The 16,184-nt window shown below is 39.3% G+C and overlaps 1 protein-coding gene across 1 annotated transcript in view; it reads right to left on the bottom strand.

Moving 5' to 3' along the window:
• Window positions 1–15,930, bottom strand: part of LOC308392198 (transmembrane protein 132C) — a 187,767-nt gene extending 171,837 nt beyond the window's left edge. The window contains exons 1-2 of the mRNA XM_080875128.1: window positions 15,580–15,930; window positions 14,945–15,136 (exon numbers count right to left, since the gene is read on the bottom strand). Coding sequence (XP_080731254.1) covers window positions 14,945–14,993 — 49 coding nt within the window. The 5' untranslated portion in view covers window positions 14,994–15,136; window positions 15,580–15,930. The remainder of the gene's footprint in view (window positions 1–14,944; window positions 15,137–15,579) is intronic.
• Between the last annotated feature and the right edge of the window lie 254 nt (window positions 15,931–16,184).

The following is a 16,184-nucleotide window of genomic DNA, read 5'->3' as shown; positions in this document are numbered from 1 at the left end:
TTCAATGCTCCGAGTGGGTAGGTTCATTCCCATTTCCTTCTGATTTACTGTGTGTGTGCCGAGTGTTCTGTTAGTTATGCTAATTGTCTCTAGACCTCCCGCAGAGTGCGATCTTTTCCTAGTTGGATGGCTGTGAAGTTGTTTGCCCAAGGAGATGAGGCTGTGTGTGCCTGTGTGTGTGTGTGTGTTTACAGTGCACAGCTACAATGTGTCACAAAATCTTTAATGATTCTGTGCACACGCGTCTGTGTGTGATTATGTGTGTCGAGGTGAATCAGCACAGATCTTCATGCTTTGGTTAGGCATGGTGTAATCCCAATCCTCCAAACACTAAGAGTGAAGAGGGGAAGCAGGGAAGCATTTCATCATTACGCTGTCATATATCGATTATTCTCCCTTTCATCTTTGCTGTGTTTCATCCTATTAGTAAAGAGAAACCTGTGGGAAAAGAGAGAAATTTTACATCCATTTTTTTCTTCAACGAATTTTCTGTGGAATTCTGGAAAAGGAGACGACAATGCTGCAAGAGTGGAGTTAATCACAGAGGAGTAAAATCCCTTTATGACATGTTTTCTGGAGCCTCAATTTTTAGAACTGCCAAAAAAGACTTTTTTAAAAATCATGTGACTTTGTTAAAATTAAAACCCCATCGACTTTTCCTTAAGTTGTTTTATTCTTGGGGTACATGGGATAAAAAAATATGGCCGATTCCGTCCAATACACATCAATGTAAAATGCTGCGCTCAACATTTGCAGCATGCCTGGTTGCCTAGCAATGCGTGTTGTTTACATTTTGATATATGCTATGACATAAGTGAGAGCTGCCTTTCCTCTCTTACTGATTTCTTTTTCTTTTGCATATTTGTCACACTGATTTCAGATTACCAAGCAAATTTTCATATCGCACAAAGATAACCCGAGTAACACAAGTTTTAAATTAAGATGTCATGTATTTGAGTGAAAATACCCGGCCCTATATCAAAAAGTAATTAAATCATGATTTAACTGTGATTAACCACACCCAGGCCTGATTACTGCCACGCTTGTTGCATTATTACATCTGGTGAAAAACTAACACAGCATTTCATACAAAGAACATCACACCAGCAGTCAAACATGGTGGCGGTAGTGTGATGGCCTGGATTTGCTTTGTTATTTAAGGACCTGGACAACTTGCCACCGTTGATGGAACCATGAATTCTGCTCTCCACCAGAAAATCCTGAAGGAGAATGTCACCAGTTTGTGTCCTGAAGCTCAGGTGCACTTGGCTTATGCAGCAGAACAGTGATCCAAGACATAAACAAACAAACAAACAAGCAAACAAACAAAAAAAAACAGAATGGAGGCTTTCCAGTGACTTAATCAAAGTCCAGATTTAAATCAGATTGAGATGCGTTAGCATGAGCTTAAACACGCTGCTCATACTCAAACACCCCCCTCCCCCCATCCCCAATGTGGCTGAATTACAACAATTGTGCAAATTCCTCCACAGCGATGTGAAAGACTCATTGCCAATTACTGCAAAAAGCTTGATTGCATTTCTTATCACCAAGGGTAGCGCAACCAAATATTCAGGTTAGGGGGTAATTACCTTTTCAGACAGGGCCAGGTGGGTTTAAATGGCTTTTTCTCCTTAATGAATGAAATCATCATTTAGAAACTGCATCTTGTATTTGTTTGTGTTATCTTCACCTTTAATGTTAAAACTTATTTGATGGTCTAAAACTCATTGGAAGTGTTTAGGGCCTGAGGAACAAAGCTGAGAAGGGCATCAGACTGATGGGGTTCAGCAGTGGTGAGACTGCAGGTGAAGTGTCAAAAATATATGGGACGATCAGTGTGTGGGCTTATTGTTCCATCAGCATCAGCAAAAAGAAGAGCAAAATTCATAACGTGCAAAGAACTAACTGAAATTAAGTGTTGAAAACAATAGGCAGTGTCCACTGCAGCTATCGTCTGTACTTTTCGTATTACATTTTCTGATCTTTGATCATTTTTTGTGTTTGTGATGAACTCTGCTGTCGCTCCCCTCCCCATTCCAGCCCACTTGTAAACAAATCAGCATTCGGCCAACGCACAGCATCATTCACACTGAGCACCATATAGGTGGGATTTTGGAGGACTACATGAGAGAAATAGGCAAATGCCTCTGCAAACAGACACAACCGCAGTGGCATAAATTAAACATCTGGCAGAGCAGTGTGCACGGTGGATGAGAGAGCGGCTGCAGAAGTGGAGGCAGACGTGGGCAAGATAGTAAACTTTGACTGTTTTACTATTACAATAATTAATTCATTAAAATTTGTTTTTTTATTTTATTCTAGCCAACTGTGAGGTCAAATTTAAAATGTAGGCAATGACCCGTTCAATCTGTTTAACAGCGGGCCCTCGGTTTTTCATTTCTTCTTTATTGCGTAATGAAAACAACACATTATCCAAAATTCATTTTTTAACAGTTCCATAATGATCTTCTACAATAATTAAATTACTTATATGTAATATTAAGTAATGTGTTAGTTGTAATTAGTAGATTCTAAAATATAGTTTACCACTTACCATCTGCAAATAATTAAGCTAAATTATTTATAAAACTTAGCACCTACAATGTAACCTTAAAAAACTGTTTTGTCAAATCCTATTCCTAATTCCCAAAATATATTGCTTAAGAAAAACACTTTTTCTGCTATTTCTGCTGTTGTTGCAGGATAGGGTCAGGCAAGACTGAGCATCACGTCAGGAGAACAACACAATTCTCTGTCATTACTGTACAAGTTCTAATGAGAAAATGCAACTAAATGAGCAATTACAGTGGACACAAGTCTGGAAAAACAAGAGTCACCAATATTCCTGTAGCTTTAATTCTCAGCACAGAGAAATGTGATGGAAAGTCACTGTACTGTAAAGTCACCATGCAACAGCAAAGCCAATTCTCGTCAATCACTTAGCATGCACAGCTAATGATATTAGCTAATGCCTTTAGCTAACTAAAGGGGGAAAAAAGTCAATATCAATTTCAATTACAGCATCCTTAGCCTGATGCTGTTATAACTTTCTTTTCTTAAGCAGCAGCTATAGTTACTATAAATGTGTCAAAATCTTATACAGCATGCGCCACATGACAAGAACAACCTAAATATGATGTTACTAAAACCCCTTAAATGAAAAGTCATTCATTGCCTAATACAGACCTTCCCAAAGTGTGGGGCCCATGGCAGGGGGGGGGGGGGGGGGGGGGATGAAAAGGGGGAAAAACAAAACAAAACGCTTGAACACTGCTAGCCCGGGCGCCCACACAAACGCAAAGCAGGAGATGAAGCATCGCTGAATATGTTTCCAAACCAACTTCATTCTAAGCCAAAGACTAGAAAATATGGTGAAGCATATCTTCCCTTTGGTTTCACCTGCACAAGTGCCGAGGTAGGTCTCCCCTGCAGAATTGCTTTTCCCTTTGTCGGGAGCACCGCTGGGCTGTTTACAGTATCCCACATTGTTGATTTTTAGTTCACAAACACTTGTTGTAATGACTAACTACTCCTGACATTTTGGAGATGTTAGCTCTTTATACAGCAAAGTTACAGTGGGATACAAATAATATCAGGCTGATCCTGCCACAATTTATTCCCCCGGTTCAAATCACGGACAAACAGTATCCCGTGATGCCTCTGCCTTTGTAAATGGAGGGACAGTAACTGCGTGTGTATATATAAGCATGTAAAACCTGAAGATAGTCAGATTAACAGTATTTTGTCTCTATCTGCCATTCTGCGGTGGGGGGGCGCGAACATTTTTCTTGTAAAACAAAGGGGGGCCTAGCAAAAACAGTTTGGGAACCACTGGCCTAATAGATGGTGTCAAAACTGTCAAAGTTGGTTTTCCACAGGTTATAATTTAATCTATGTTCTGATTAATATTTACCTTACAGTCTATGTAACACATATCTTCAATTCATAACTAAGAAAATATACAAGCATTGCATTAAACCCTGAATTGTTGTTTTTAATAAGTTTGGGGACAAGTTTTATACGTTTCTATGATAGAATATGAGAGCTCAGGTCACCTAGAGTGCAAAACCAGGAGACATAAACTGGGGTGGTACACTGCCGCCTCACAGCAATAAGCTCCTGTGTTTGAGTCCAGCCATAAAGGTTAAAGCAATGCAATTAAATTCATGAAACTCAGGTTTGAAAACATTTTTTCTTCTTGGTCAGCACGTGTTATTCAGCAATAAAAAGACATGTTAACAGCATGCTCAGGTACTCTGTGCAAACGATGACAGCGCCATATATTTTCCTGCAGGCCATCACTGTTAGCACATTATTCGACAAAAGAAAGGATGAGAGTAATCCCCCCATGCTCTTCAGACACAGACTCCAGTGATGAAAAGGAGGAAATCATTTTCAGGCAGCACTGCGATGGAGCCGGCAAGTGAGGATAGTTCTACAGAGGAGTGTTATGATGAGGAGGAGGAGGGGAAAAAGTTCAAAAAAAGCCAAGGGATTTAGGTTACAGTAGGCATATACTTTGATAGAAATAAGTGAATTATTTGTTAGCATGTAAGATGTGAAGAAAACAAGGAAAAACAAGAATTTCGATAAAGAGAACATTAAAGTGTCTATGATCAGGAGATGGCCATCAAAACAGCCTAAATAAGCAATAAATATAATGTGTGGAAATGTTGGGTAAAATGGTAAACAATAATTTGCCTGTAATGCATAGAAACATTGTTTGGACCACACAATTTTTTAACAGTTAAAGAGTAGATGTGTTTTTTTATAATTAGGTTTACACATGCACTTTTTTTAGATTTGGGAGCTTTGCTCTACCATTGAAACATGTAACTATAGTTTTGGATAGAATGCTACATACTTTATTATGCAACCATAATACATTTTTTAAACTATCATAAGCAAAGGAGCCATCTATTTTCTTCTAGGCTTGGGCCTGTCTTAGAGCAAAAAGTGGGGTACACCCTGAACAAGTCACCAGCCAGTCACAGGGCTATCACGGAGACACATTCACACCTACGGCCAATTTAGAATCACCAGTTGACCTTGTGAAGCATTTCTTTGGACCGTGGGAGGAATCCAGAGACCTAAAGAGAGCCCACACAGGCAGAGAAAGAACTTTAAAATCTCACACAGAAAGACACCGGCCAGCAGATGGATTCATATCCAGGACCACAAGACTTCAGAATTTGAAGATTTGACTCTGATGATTATTCAGTCCTGCACTTTGGATGTCCCTGTGAACCCTATGACTTGCATGTGGTACAAAATCTTAGGACCTTCTATTCTGGAAAAATCATTGCAAGTGAATATTCAGTTGTGTTTCTTACAAAATGTCAGCCTATTCTAGAGCATCAGATACTGCCAATCTGTCATAGTTGCTGCAGGGACATACACAAGGTATTCCTGGATATCTGTACTTTAAGAGTGACTGTTCAATGTGCACCTTTTCCTAAACCTAACCAAGAAGTTTTGGCACCCAAAACTAACCATTCAGTGAGCGAAGGTAAAGTAAACAGAGCACAAACTGAATTCAAACTTGTCATTTGTGATATTTTTGAATAATTTTCCTCGTAAAAATATTTGTATATTGTGCCATGGTGCAATGTGACAGGCAGAAAACACAAGGGGGAAATAACACACAAAAAAACTAAGTTTAAAAACTCAAAAGTTTTCCTAGAAACTGGCAGAGGTTAAAACAAAGCTAAAGGAAGGTTAAGATTTGCATTTATCTGAACATCGTGACCCAAAATGTACGTCAATGAAAGCAAAGCAAAAGCAATGCAGCTTAAGTGTTATAGTATGGTTAATCATTTATATCATAATTTACTACTTTCCCATTAGAGTAGCACTGGCGCACATTTACATGTTTACTTGGTCCCACCCATTCTGCAACACCAGAAAAACAACCCCAATCATACAGCCTAAGTCATAAAAAAAAATTTTTCAGCAGCAGGAAGAACAAGAAGTCCTGGAACAGATGGTGTGGCCCCCACAGAGCCCTGATCTCAACATCACTGAGTCTGTCTGGGCTTACATGAGGAGATGGAAGCAACTGAGCGACAGCCTAAATCCACAGACGAACTGTGACAAGTCCTCTACGATGTCGGGAACAGCCTACCTGCCAAGTACCTTAAAAAGATTGTGCATAAGCATACCTTAGCAAAGAGTGGTCATAAACTGTTTTTTTTTTTTACTTTTTACTGCACCGGTTATGTTTAGAGCTAAAAAAATAAAATAATAAAAACTAAAAAAATTCCATCTTTTCATGATAAAAATATGCAACAAGCCTTTACCATACTTCTCATCTTGTGACTAGCCTCCCTGTGCTGTAATCCATATAAAACTTATATCATGACTTATGGCTCCCTCCTGTAGCATTCCTTTCTGCTGCTCTCTGAAGGATTCGTATAAAATTCAATTTGCTTTATTCGAGACAATGGTGCGCAGAAGCTTTTTGAAGCATACAAATTTGATTGGTTTGTCTTACAATTTGTTCTCAACATAACTCTACATCTCTTTTCATTTTATGACTTTTGTCTCTGTGTTATGATCCATACAAAATGACATATGGCTCCCTGGTGTAACATTTCCTGCTGCTCCTCTCTGGAGCCTCGTGTAACTACAGTGCCACGCAGGATAACCCAAGCTTCATCCATCAACTTACAATGCAACATTTCATTCACTGTACTTTTTCTTTTTTTAAATGGATTTATCAAATTATTAATAACTATGTTTCTCCTTTGACTTATAGCTTTAGAAACAATGCAGTATGTCTTTTTTCAGTGTGGTAAATGTTGACTTTGCCCCAGGAAAGACCCTCAATAAGACTCGCTCAATATTTTCCTTCCTGGACAAAACCCTTCAGTAAAAAGTACCTACGTTTTTGTTTTATGGTTATCGCCATTATAGCACTTAGAACCCATTAGAGGGAAAACAGGAGAAAACGGAGAAGAAAAGACGAGAGGTTATTTTATATAAGACTTTTCGACAAAGTCAGCTAATTCCACAGGCCTCTGCTGTTTCTTTAAGTAAAATCACTGCCCAGAACCACACATCCCTGCCAACTCCCTCCCAGAATTAATCCAGGAGATGTTAAGAGCCAACAAGTAATATCCCATGAGACTTTACTATCCTGGAGGTAGTTGCCAGTTTAGATTTCACAGCCTTAATGTGTGTGCAGGGTCACTTTGGGCTCTTCCTCTCTCACTTTCTTTCACAGTGGCATGAGATAATCAGTTTTAACTCAGCTTTTGGCCTGTTTCTAAAAACACCCCATAGAATGACTTTAATCCCTGTCAAATACACTTTGGCATCTAAAAGTGGCGAAGACACTGTTTGCTTAAATCAGCTGATGTCAGTACGAGTTTTAATTTGCGATTTCAAAATCGTGGAAAAGTTACAGGAAAAAATAATATACAGACGTTGACTGAGCAAGTCGGCGCGGGCGCTGTAAAAGCATTACCTCTGACTAGAGCTGGGCGATATGAGATTTTTTCATATCACGATATGTTCTTTTCATTTCAGGCGATAACGATATCTATCACGATATAAGCCAAATAACTATATTTGTAAGATTTAAATGTGCTGTTGCTCACAAGTAAAATGTGAAATAATCAGCAGCTTGTTTTTATTTAAATATTTATTTCCCATAATAAGTTCAACAGGGTAGATGTACTTAAGGAACATGAGACTTTTTCAGATAAATAAAGGCAAATATTGCAAACTACACAAAAGGCAGCCGCTAAAGCGTTTAAGTTTCAAAATAGAACAAATGAAACAGACTAAATTGTCAATTCCACTTAGAAACAAAATATTAATTCTAAAAATAAATCTTAGTTTGTTTTACAGAAGAACAGACAAAACTGACTAACTTTTGTCAATATCAAATAAACTGAGAACTAAAAGGAAATTCTCAATCTCTCCTTGTTGTATAGCTGAGCTTTTCAAACAGTTTTAACAGTTACTTTAGTCTGACAAAAGCCGAATGACGAATTAGCGCTTCCAGTCAGAGACTGAGGCTACGTCCACACGTACACGGGTATTTTTGAAAAAGGAGATTTTCCGTTTTCGTTTTAAAAAATAATCCCGTCCACACATAAAGGCAGAAATGAAGGAAAACGCTGCTATGAACATGCCAAAGCAGCAGGTGGCGCTAGATTCCTAACCGTGCAGAAATATTGGCCAATCAGAAGTCTAGAAGCCTCGGTGGGAAAAAGTAAACAAAGCTGGGGCATAGAAGCAGAACCGAGTCGTATGTGTGGAGGGACAGTAACTGTGTGTATATGTAAGCATTTAAACACTGCAGAGAGTAGAATTAACAGTATTGTAGAAATTCATTTCACCGAAACAATAACGTGGCGCACAGTGTGACGCATGCACCAGTTCATTGTATTTCCAGACTTGCTTTCGGCACATTTACAGTGCACGCTACTCTGTTTTTGTCAGACTTGAAATAGCCGAAATACCTTCCCACTACGGAACTTCTATGGTTCTTCCGTTCGACAATCTCTCCGGCATTGGAACCATCATCTGTTTTCTCTTCGGTCACGCTCGGTTGATTTTTCTAGTCGGCACACTCATTTCCTCCATTACGCGCTGGCTCCATTACCCGCTGGCTGTTTCCCAAACAAACACACGTGCGGCTTGGCACTTGTGCTGTACATAACAAGTCACGCGACGTGACGCTGCGGCTGTGATTGGTTCGGCTCTGCGCTACTTAATTTGGATTGGCTGACCTTTTTTTTTTTTTTTTTTTTTTTTTTTTAAAGAGGACAAGAGCGGCGAGGTCTATCGCGATAGCTTAATTTCTCTATCGAGTAAAAGTTATATCGCGATACATATCGTTATCGTTCTATCGCCCAGCTCTACCTCTGACGTGAAGATAAAAATTTATCAGGGTAACAAAAACGCATCCGTGAAATTTGACGCAGCAGGCAACAGCAACTGATGCTTGAACGTCACCAAACTCTAATTATGCTATCACAACAACTGTCAATGAAGCTGAACTGACTAAAATTCCTGATGGAATATATTGTGACAACAGCATCAAAACTCACTGAGCTACAGAATGTGGAGATAATCTCTTGCCTCTGGGGGCACATGTAGAGTTTCTTAATGGGGCTTTTGAACTTTACATACAAAGGATCACCTTTCAAACATAAACCTTCCACTTTTTATAACCTTTTATAGGAGTACAGAGGTTATGTTTGCCCAAGAACCATTTTTAAGCTTTTATAGGGGTTCCAGCCTGTTGCCAAACTAGAAGGCAAAAAAAGGAACATGAAGTCACCAGCACTTTGTTAGGAACACCTGTTTATCAAAGCGGATCTCGTTAACCCCAATTTCTAATTAGCCAATCACATGGCTGCAACTCAAAGCATTTATCCATGTAAACATTGTCTTGAGGACCTGCTTAAGTTCAAACTGAGCATCAGAATGTGGAAGAAGGTGTGGCATGGTTATTGCCACCAGCTGAATATTTCAGAAACTGATTATTTCCTCAGAGAAGTTTTCTCTGCCTGTTTCGCTCTCTCCTTCGAGCCAATAGGAAGGAAACGGTATCTTAAATAACCAGTCATTACAACCAAAGTTTGTGGACGATTATCTGTCAGTGCACAACACGTCAAAACTTGAAGCAGATGGGCTACAGCAGCAGAAAATCACACCAGGTGCCACCAGATGAAAAAATGTTGCCTGGTATAATGAGCATCGATTTCTCCTGCAATATTCAGAGAGTAGTAGTTTGGTGTAAACAGCATGAAAGCAGTTATCCATTGTGCTTTTTATCAATGCTTCAGCTCGGTGGTGGTGTGGGAGATATTTTCTGGGCACAGTCTGGATCCCTGAGTACCATTTATGCTAACCATGTCTTTTATGACCACAGTGTCAACATGTCACAAAGCTCAAGTCATCTCAAACTGGATTCTTGAAAATGAAAAATAGTACATGATACTCCAATGGCCTCCGAAGTCACCAGATCTCAACAGAGCACCATTGGGATTTGGTGGAACAGGAGTTTGTCATCGTGGATGTTAAGCAAACAAATCTGCAGCAACTGTGTGATGCTATCACATCAATATGTGCCAAAATGTCTGAAGGATGTTTCCAGCAACCTTGTTGAATCTATGCCATAAAAAATTAAGGTGGTTCTGAAAGCAAGGGCAAACTGTACCTAACAAAGAGACGAGTGAGTTTAATATTTATGTACAACAACTTTTTCCAAATAGTTGGGATACTCAGTAAAATATAAATAAAGCAGATAAAGACATCAAGTGTTGAAAACACTTTTTTGTGTGTGTTTTATTTGAAAAATATATGATACATACATTTTAAATCTGATGCACTTGTTCCAAAACAGCTCTGTTTGAAAACCGCAGAAACCAATGAACCCAGTGCTTCCTGTTGTTACTCGTTATAAAATTTTAGCTTTCTTTGTTAAATTTTTCATTCCACAGTGGATTAAATGTTTTCAGTGGATTATATTTATGGTATTTAGCACTCGTCCCCTTGATAAAGTCTTCAAGACCGCCCCTGAAAAGGACAAACATCTATATATCATTCAGCATTAATGGAACCTAAGTTACCCACTAATACACCCCTGTAGCATCATATTATTATTGAACAAGCCAATGATTGCTCTCCTCTTCAGCTCAAAGAACGTGTCATCCACGATTTCCAGAAAGAAATCAGAAAGAGCATCTCAATTAAGCTCATAAAAATAAAAAAGGCCAGGAAAAGTTAGCGGTATTCCAAGATTTTTTTTGCATATTTTTTCTTGTACGGTAATAACGTAACTTGCATTCCCATAGCAACAAACTGAAATTGTTTCTTAACCCTTTAAGACCTACCATAGAACCAAGTCCGCCAGAGCTTATATTATATTTTTACATGGTGTGGTGCCATTTTTGGGAGCATTTCAAGTTGCTATACATCAATACAACCATTACAGCCTAGATTTTAATAATATGTCTGCATTAAGTGCATAGTAATTACATAAATTGCAAAAAAGTGCAATAAACTACAAAAAAATTGAAAATCGTTTTTGTTTTTTTAACATATATTTCTAGTTAGAGAACTTTAAGAGGCTTATCCCTCAAAACTGTAAATACAAAATGTTGCACAAACTAGTTTCCCACCACAGGAAATTTATTTTGAGTGTCTTCATAGTTTTATTTTTGAAATACACCAATTTGTATATACTGCAGGAAAAACGAAAATAAATATTATAGTGCAAATTTGCAAAAAAACAGCATATGGATCAAAATAAACTATTTCCAGCAGTGCAATATTAGTTCTAAGCATCCCAGAAACAACACAGAAAGTCATAAAGTCAAACATAACCTTTAAAAACACCAGTATAGGCCCATGAGACCCTGATGGTAAAAAACTACATTTCCGCGAAAATGACGTCACTTCTGGTTTCGGGCAGGTCATGGCGGACGTGCGATAGTTCGCGCTGACGTTGCAGGAAGTGTTATGAACAGCTGATCGGAGCGGCAAAGCGTGTTTCTGGAATATCATGTTTTTGTTGCTGCAAGTGCTTTTTATGCAGTTTTTGCAAAGCTATATGTGGAAGGAAACTGTGACCTAGGACAAGCTGGTGGCATAAGAAGTAAGTACAACTCCTCTGGTTTCATATGCAAAAAAAATTATTGCGCTAGCTCACGTGGTTGCAGTGCTACTGGGATTTAAAAGTAGTTGTGCAAAACGGAGCGTGTCCGCTCTGACCGGTTTTAAAGGGTTACAGACCTCCTGAGACCACTCAGTGATTTTGGAGCCCAGAGATCACGGCCACTCAATATTGGTTTTTAGCCTTGTCCCCTGTGTACAGAGATTTCTACATTTTTTCTCAAATATTTTAATAACATTATCTACTACAGAGCCCCCCACATGCTCTATTTACATTGAGAACTGTTGCACTTAAATATGTGAACAATTTCTATGTCATTTTTTTAAATTCTGAACAATTCAGACTGAGCTTCCCTGTATCATCTCAGAGATGCAAGAAAGACTTCTATTTTTATTAGCTGGAAGCAGCTATCAGTCCCTACCTTAATCAAACATTTCTAATCCTTATGACTAACTTGACTGTTGTGTTTTGACTATTCTGTTTGTTGCCATGGACAAATAATGCTGAAAGAAAGCATGTAACATTTTCAAAGAGGATGATCTTTACTGAATCATATAATTTTAACATTGTTGTTTGATGATAGACTGGAATAGACTTAAATAAACTGTGTTTACACTGGCATTATGTACTTTATATGAGTAAATCAACTCTACTGTTATTGTTTCAACACAATATTGCGTGTGTGTTTGTGTGTGTGCTCATGTTTATACATCTTTGTGAGGAACAAAATTTCGACTGTTACAATACTTGAGGGAACCAACGGCCCCTTATGTGGCCCAAATTCCAGGCCTCACAAATTCGAAGGCATTTTTGAGGCTCAAAATGTGGAGGGTTAGGGTTAGGTATTCAGTTCTGATGGTTAGGGTTAGGGTAAGCGGCTAGGGAAAGCATTATGTCAATTAGATGTCCTCGCTAAGATATAAAAGGCAAGTGTGTGTGTGTGTGTGTGTGTGTTTAAGTGAGAGCACAAGTGAGCTATTATTAAATTAATGCTGAATGAGTGTTTTGGTTTTGTAACTTTTCAACTGTCCATTCCAATTTCCCCATCGACTCTGGCCAGACCCACACACATACAAAGAGCAGGCAAACTTCAAGTGAGAATCCTCCCACGTTTAGTACAGTGCCCTTTATGCCAGGCACTTAGGTATCTTTTTAGTGCTATGATGAGTAAGTGATAATAAAAACTGTACATTGTGCAAATAAGGCAATTTAAATGGCAGTGCCATATGACAAAGTGAAGGAAAAAAAACATCCCTGTAAAGGTAATTTTTCACCCCGATACTTTTTTCTGTTTGACAAAGAGCTCCAATCTGCAAAAAGTGCCAGCACCACATCCTACTGCATGCCAGGCTGTAGATATTTCCAAATGTCCTGATGGCTACTCTGACAGTATGTGAGTGTGTGTAGGTATGCTCTACAGTATGTGCCTGTCAGTGTGCTCGCCTCGCAGAGACAACCTCTGGGTGAAAGCAATCAGGTGGCTGGAGACATAATATCCTCAGAGACTGTGAACAGCAGGAGGTTGACTGACAGGACAGGATCTGTTTTTTCTTCTTCCTTTCCACTTTCACCTGAAGAGGCTGACCAAACTGATGAGAAATGGATCAATCTTTGGATACCTTCATATTTTGGAGTGGCTTTCAGCTTGTGAGGAGAATCACTTCCCTCAAGAAATTTTTTTTTTCCCCCAAAACAATTTTCAGTAAAACGAAAAACTTTTTTTTTTCTAATCAGGAATTCACAGAGGGCATCATCACTAGAAAGGAGTCCATTAGAGCAAATGAGGAAAGTCGTTACATGATCACAGAGATTTGTTAAAGCAAATTCACAGTTTAACCAGCATCAAAAAACGCACAGCTCTGGTAGGTTCAGCAAAAAAGCAGCTTTGATACAGTAGATCTGAGAGATATTTACAGCAAGAGTTTAGGTCACATTATGAATATTTATCACTATTTGCACTTCTAAGTTATATTTCTTCTCCTAAAAGAATATAAATGCCTCTGCTTATGTCTTTTGTATTCCAGGAAAGATGTGATTTGCCTTGGATTAAAACTGGAAACAGAAAGATTTGACTCGTTCTGAAGGTGACAGAAAACCAGGAAGACTCAGTAACATGTTTTAACCTGCTGTCTGCTTTCAGCTGCTTCCTTCAGGGGTCGCCACAGTAGATTATCTTCCTCCATCTCACTCCATCCCTTGCATCCTCCTCTGTCACATCAACCCTTTGCATGTCCACCTTCAGTGCATTCCTCTCTGTGGTCTTCCTCTTTTCCACCTGCCTTCTTCACTAATGTCCACTATCCCTCCTCTACACATGTCCAGACCATCTCACCCTTGCCTCCTTTAACTTTGTCTCCAATACTGTAGCCTACTTTAACTTTTACTAAAAACTAGCTATGCCCAACAACTTAAAGTGACTCTTTAAGCATTACATACTATTAAAAGTTAAACGTAACCTAATTTACCTGAATATAGTCTTTGGATACATTGTGTATTTATGCAAATGAATGCTTTGGATAATGAGGTTAAATTACTAGTGTATTATTTTTAAGTTTGTGTGTTAATGAATCCAACTTTAAGCTGTCTGCGTTCAAAAATCTGCACATAAATTTACACATAAATACAGAGTAAGTGTTTTGTATTTGAGGCTAGAGATGATTTCTACCTATAGCAAAGTAAGAGAGGATGTTCAACATAGAGCTTCAAATAGCATTTAAACACTCTGGATTAAACTGATTTTCCCTGGATTGGCATTTTAAATTGAATTTCTCCACAAGCCTGTGCAATTTTTAAAGTCACACAAAGCTTCATCTCACAGTAAAATGCATACACTTAGGCATCCTGAACACAATGGCTGTCGCTCACAAGTACACATTTACCCTCATATATTATTTTTTCCAAGAGCAGAGCAGCTCAAACTTAATGAAAAGATGCATCTCTTCTGCTTTGCTGGGTTGTGTCTGCAGCCTGTTGTTATTCCTGGTGCTCTGCAGTGCCACACTCACACACTGCATCCTGCTCCAACAACCAAACCCACACTCTCTCTAGGCAACTGTCATTGTTCATTCATGTTAATATTACACGTCATTTTGTATTCTGCCACAACAGCTTACAGCTAATTATATGTCTCATAAATTATATATGTCCTGCTGGCTGAAAGGACATCATTAGGTGAATGAAATCACTCAGCAAAGGTTGATGTATTTATAGTGTCTCTTATTTCATGACCATTAACTTTCATTTCCATAAATCTTGTGCAGATGTATGAACACAAGTGCTCACTGTGGTTTCGCATGGGGGTCGTACCTGTGCACAGGAGAAGCGCGGTGAGTCCCATCCACCGGAGCGGCCCCATGTCTCTCCTCGGACTCGTGGTAATTCGGTGGAAGCCGGATGGATAGCTCCCTCAGCAGAAAGCAGCACAACTTTGCACACAATTTATCCCCTCTGAGCAGTTCTCCATTTAAAGCAAAACTGTTGTATTCCGTCCGAAACCACCTGCCATCACAGACATGAACACAGAGCGTCACCCCAGTGAAACACAGAGCATGTAGAGGGCAAACAGCAGGGAAGTAAAGTCCGCATTTTTCGTTTTCACTCCCAAAATGGAGAATTTATATTAATCAACTTCTTTTTTCTTTCAGCTTAAGGTTTTTTTTTCACCCACAGGACAAAACAGGTGCTTTGGGACGCGTGAAAACAAACCGTCTGTCACAAATCGCACCCAGCACCCAAAGGATGCTCAATATTTGGCAGACCTCTGCTGAATTTGTGCCATAATTTTAACAGCTTAGAGTCTCACTATCTTTCTAGAAAATAAACACGTTTTTTTTTCAACAACTGTCGAGTGGGAGGCAGCGAATAAAGCAACGCAAACGTCAATCAAAGGAAATAAGAACAAGTGTGTGAAAGTGTTGCGGTGTTTCTCTGTGGCTTCTTACCATTTCTCTTATTGCACAAGATCCGGGCGCCGCGGTCTCATCCAATGTTGGCATGTGGTTTGAAATTCGAGCGGCTTTTCCTTATCAGGCTGCAATTTGTACATATATATAAATGTTTTCCCTAAATCAACGAGGTCAGCAAAAAAAACAATCCTCGAAAAAAAAATCCAAACACTTTGTAAGACATTCTGTTTTCTTCTTGTTGTATTTCACATAGTGGTGGATTTACAACGGTCCAGATCGCCTTTGTAGTTCACGCGGAGGGCTAAGTGTCGTACAGGACTTGTATTATCTCACAAATAGTCCTGCAACTTTGCGCACGGCGAAGACGCGTGCACAGATGACAGCGAGCGCGGGAGAAAGGCGGTGGTGAAGCGGATCCTGTTGCCGCTCTGTAGCCTGTAGTTGTGGACCGGAGAGTGTTGGTGCAGAAACTGAGGGGGTGGAGGTGGAGGGAGGTGGAATGGGACGCGCACTCCTGGCTGAATTGGCAAATTAGAGGGTTTGCGGGAGTCACGTCAGCAAGTATAGTCCCATCAGTTTTCTAAAGCTCAGATCACGAGACGACTGCGCTTTCTGTCCCACATCGTTGGAAATAAAGATAA

The sequence above is a fragment of the Rhamphochromis sp. 'chilingali' genome, assembly GCF_963969265.1.
Source record: "Rhamphochromis sp. 'chilingali' genome assembly, chromosome: 2".
Lineage (NCBI taxonomy): Eukaryota > Metazoa > Chordata > Actinopteri > Cichliformes > Cichlidae > Rhamphochromis > Rhamphochromis sp. 'chilingali'.
This window is presented reverse-complemented; position numbering and strand designations above follow the sequence as displayed.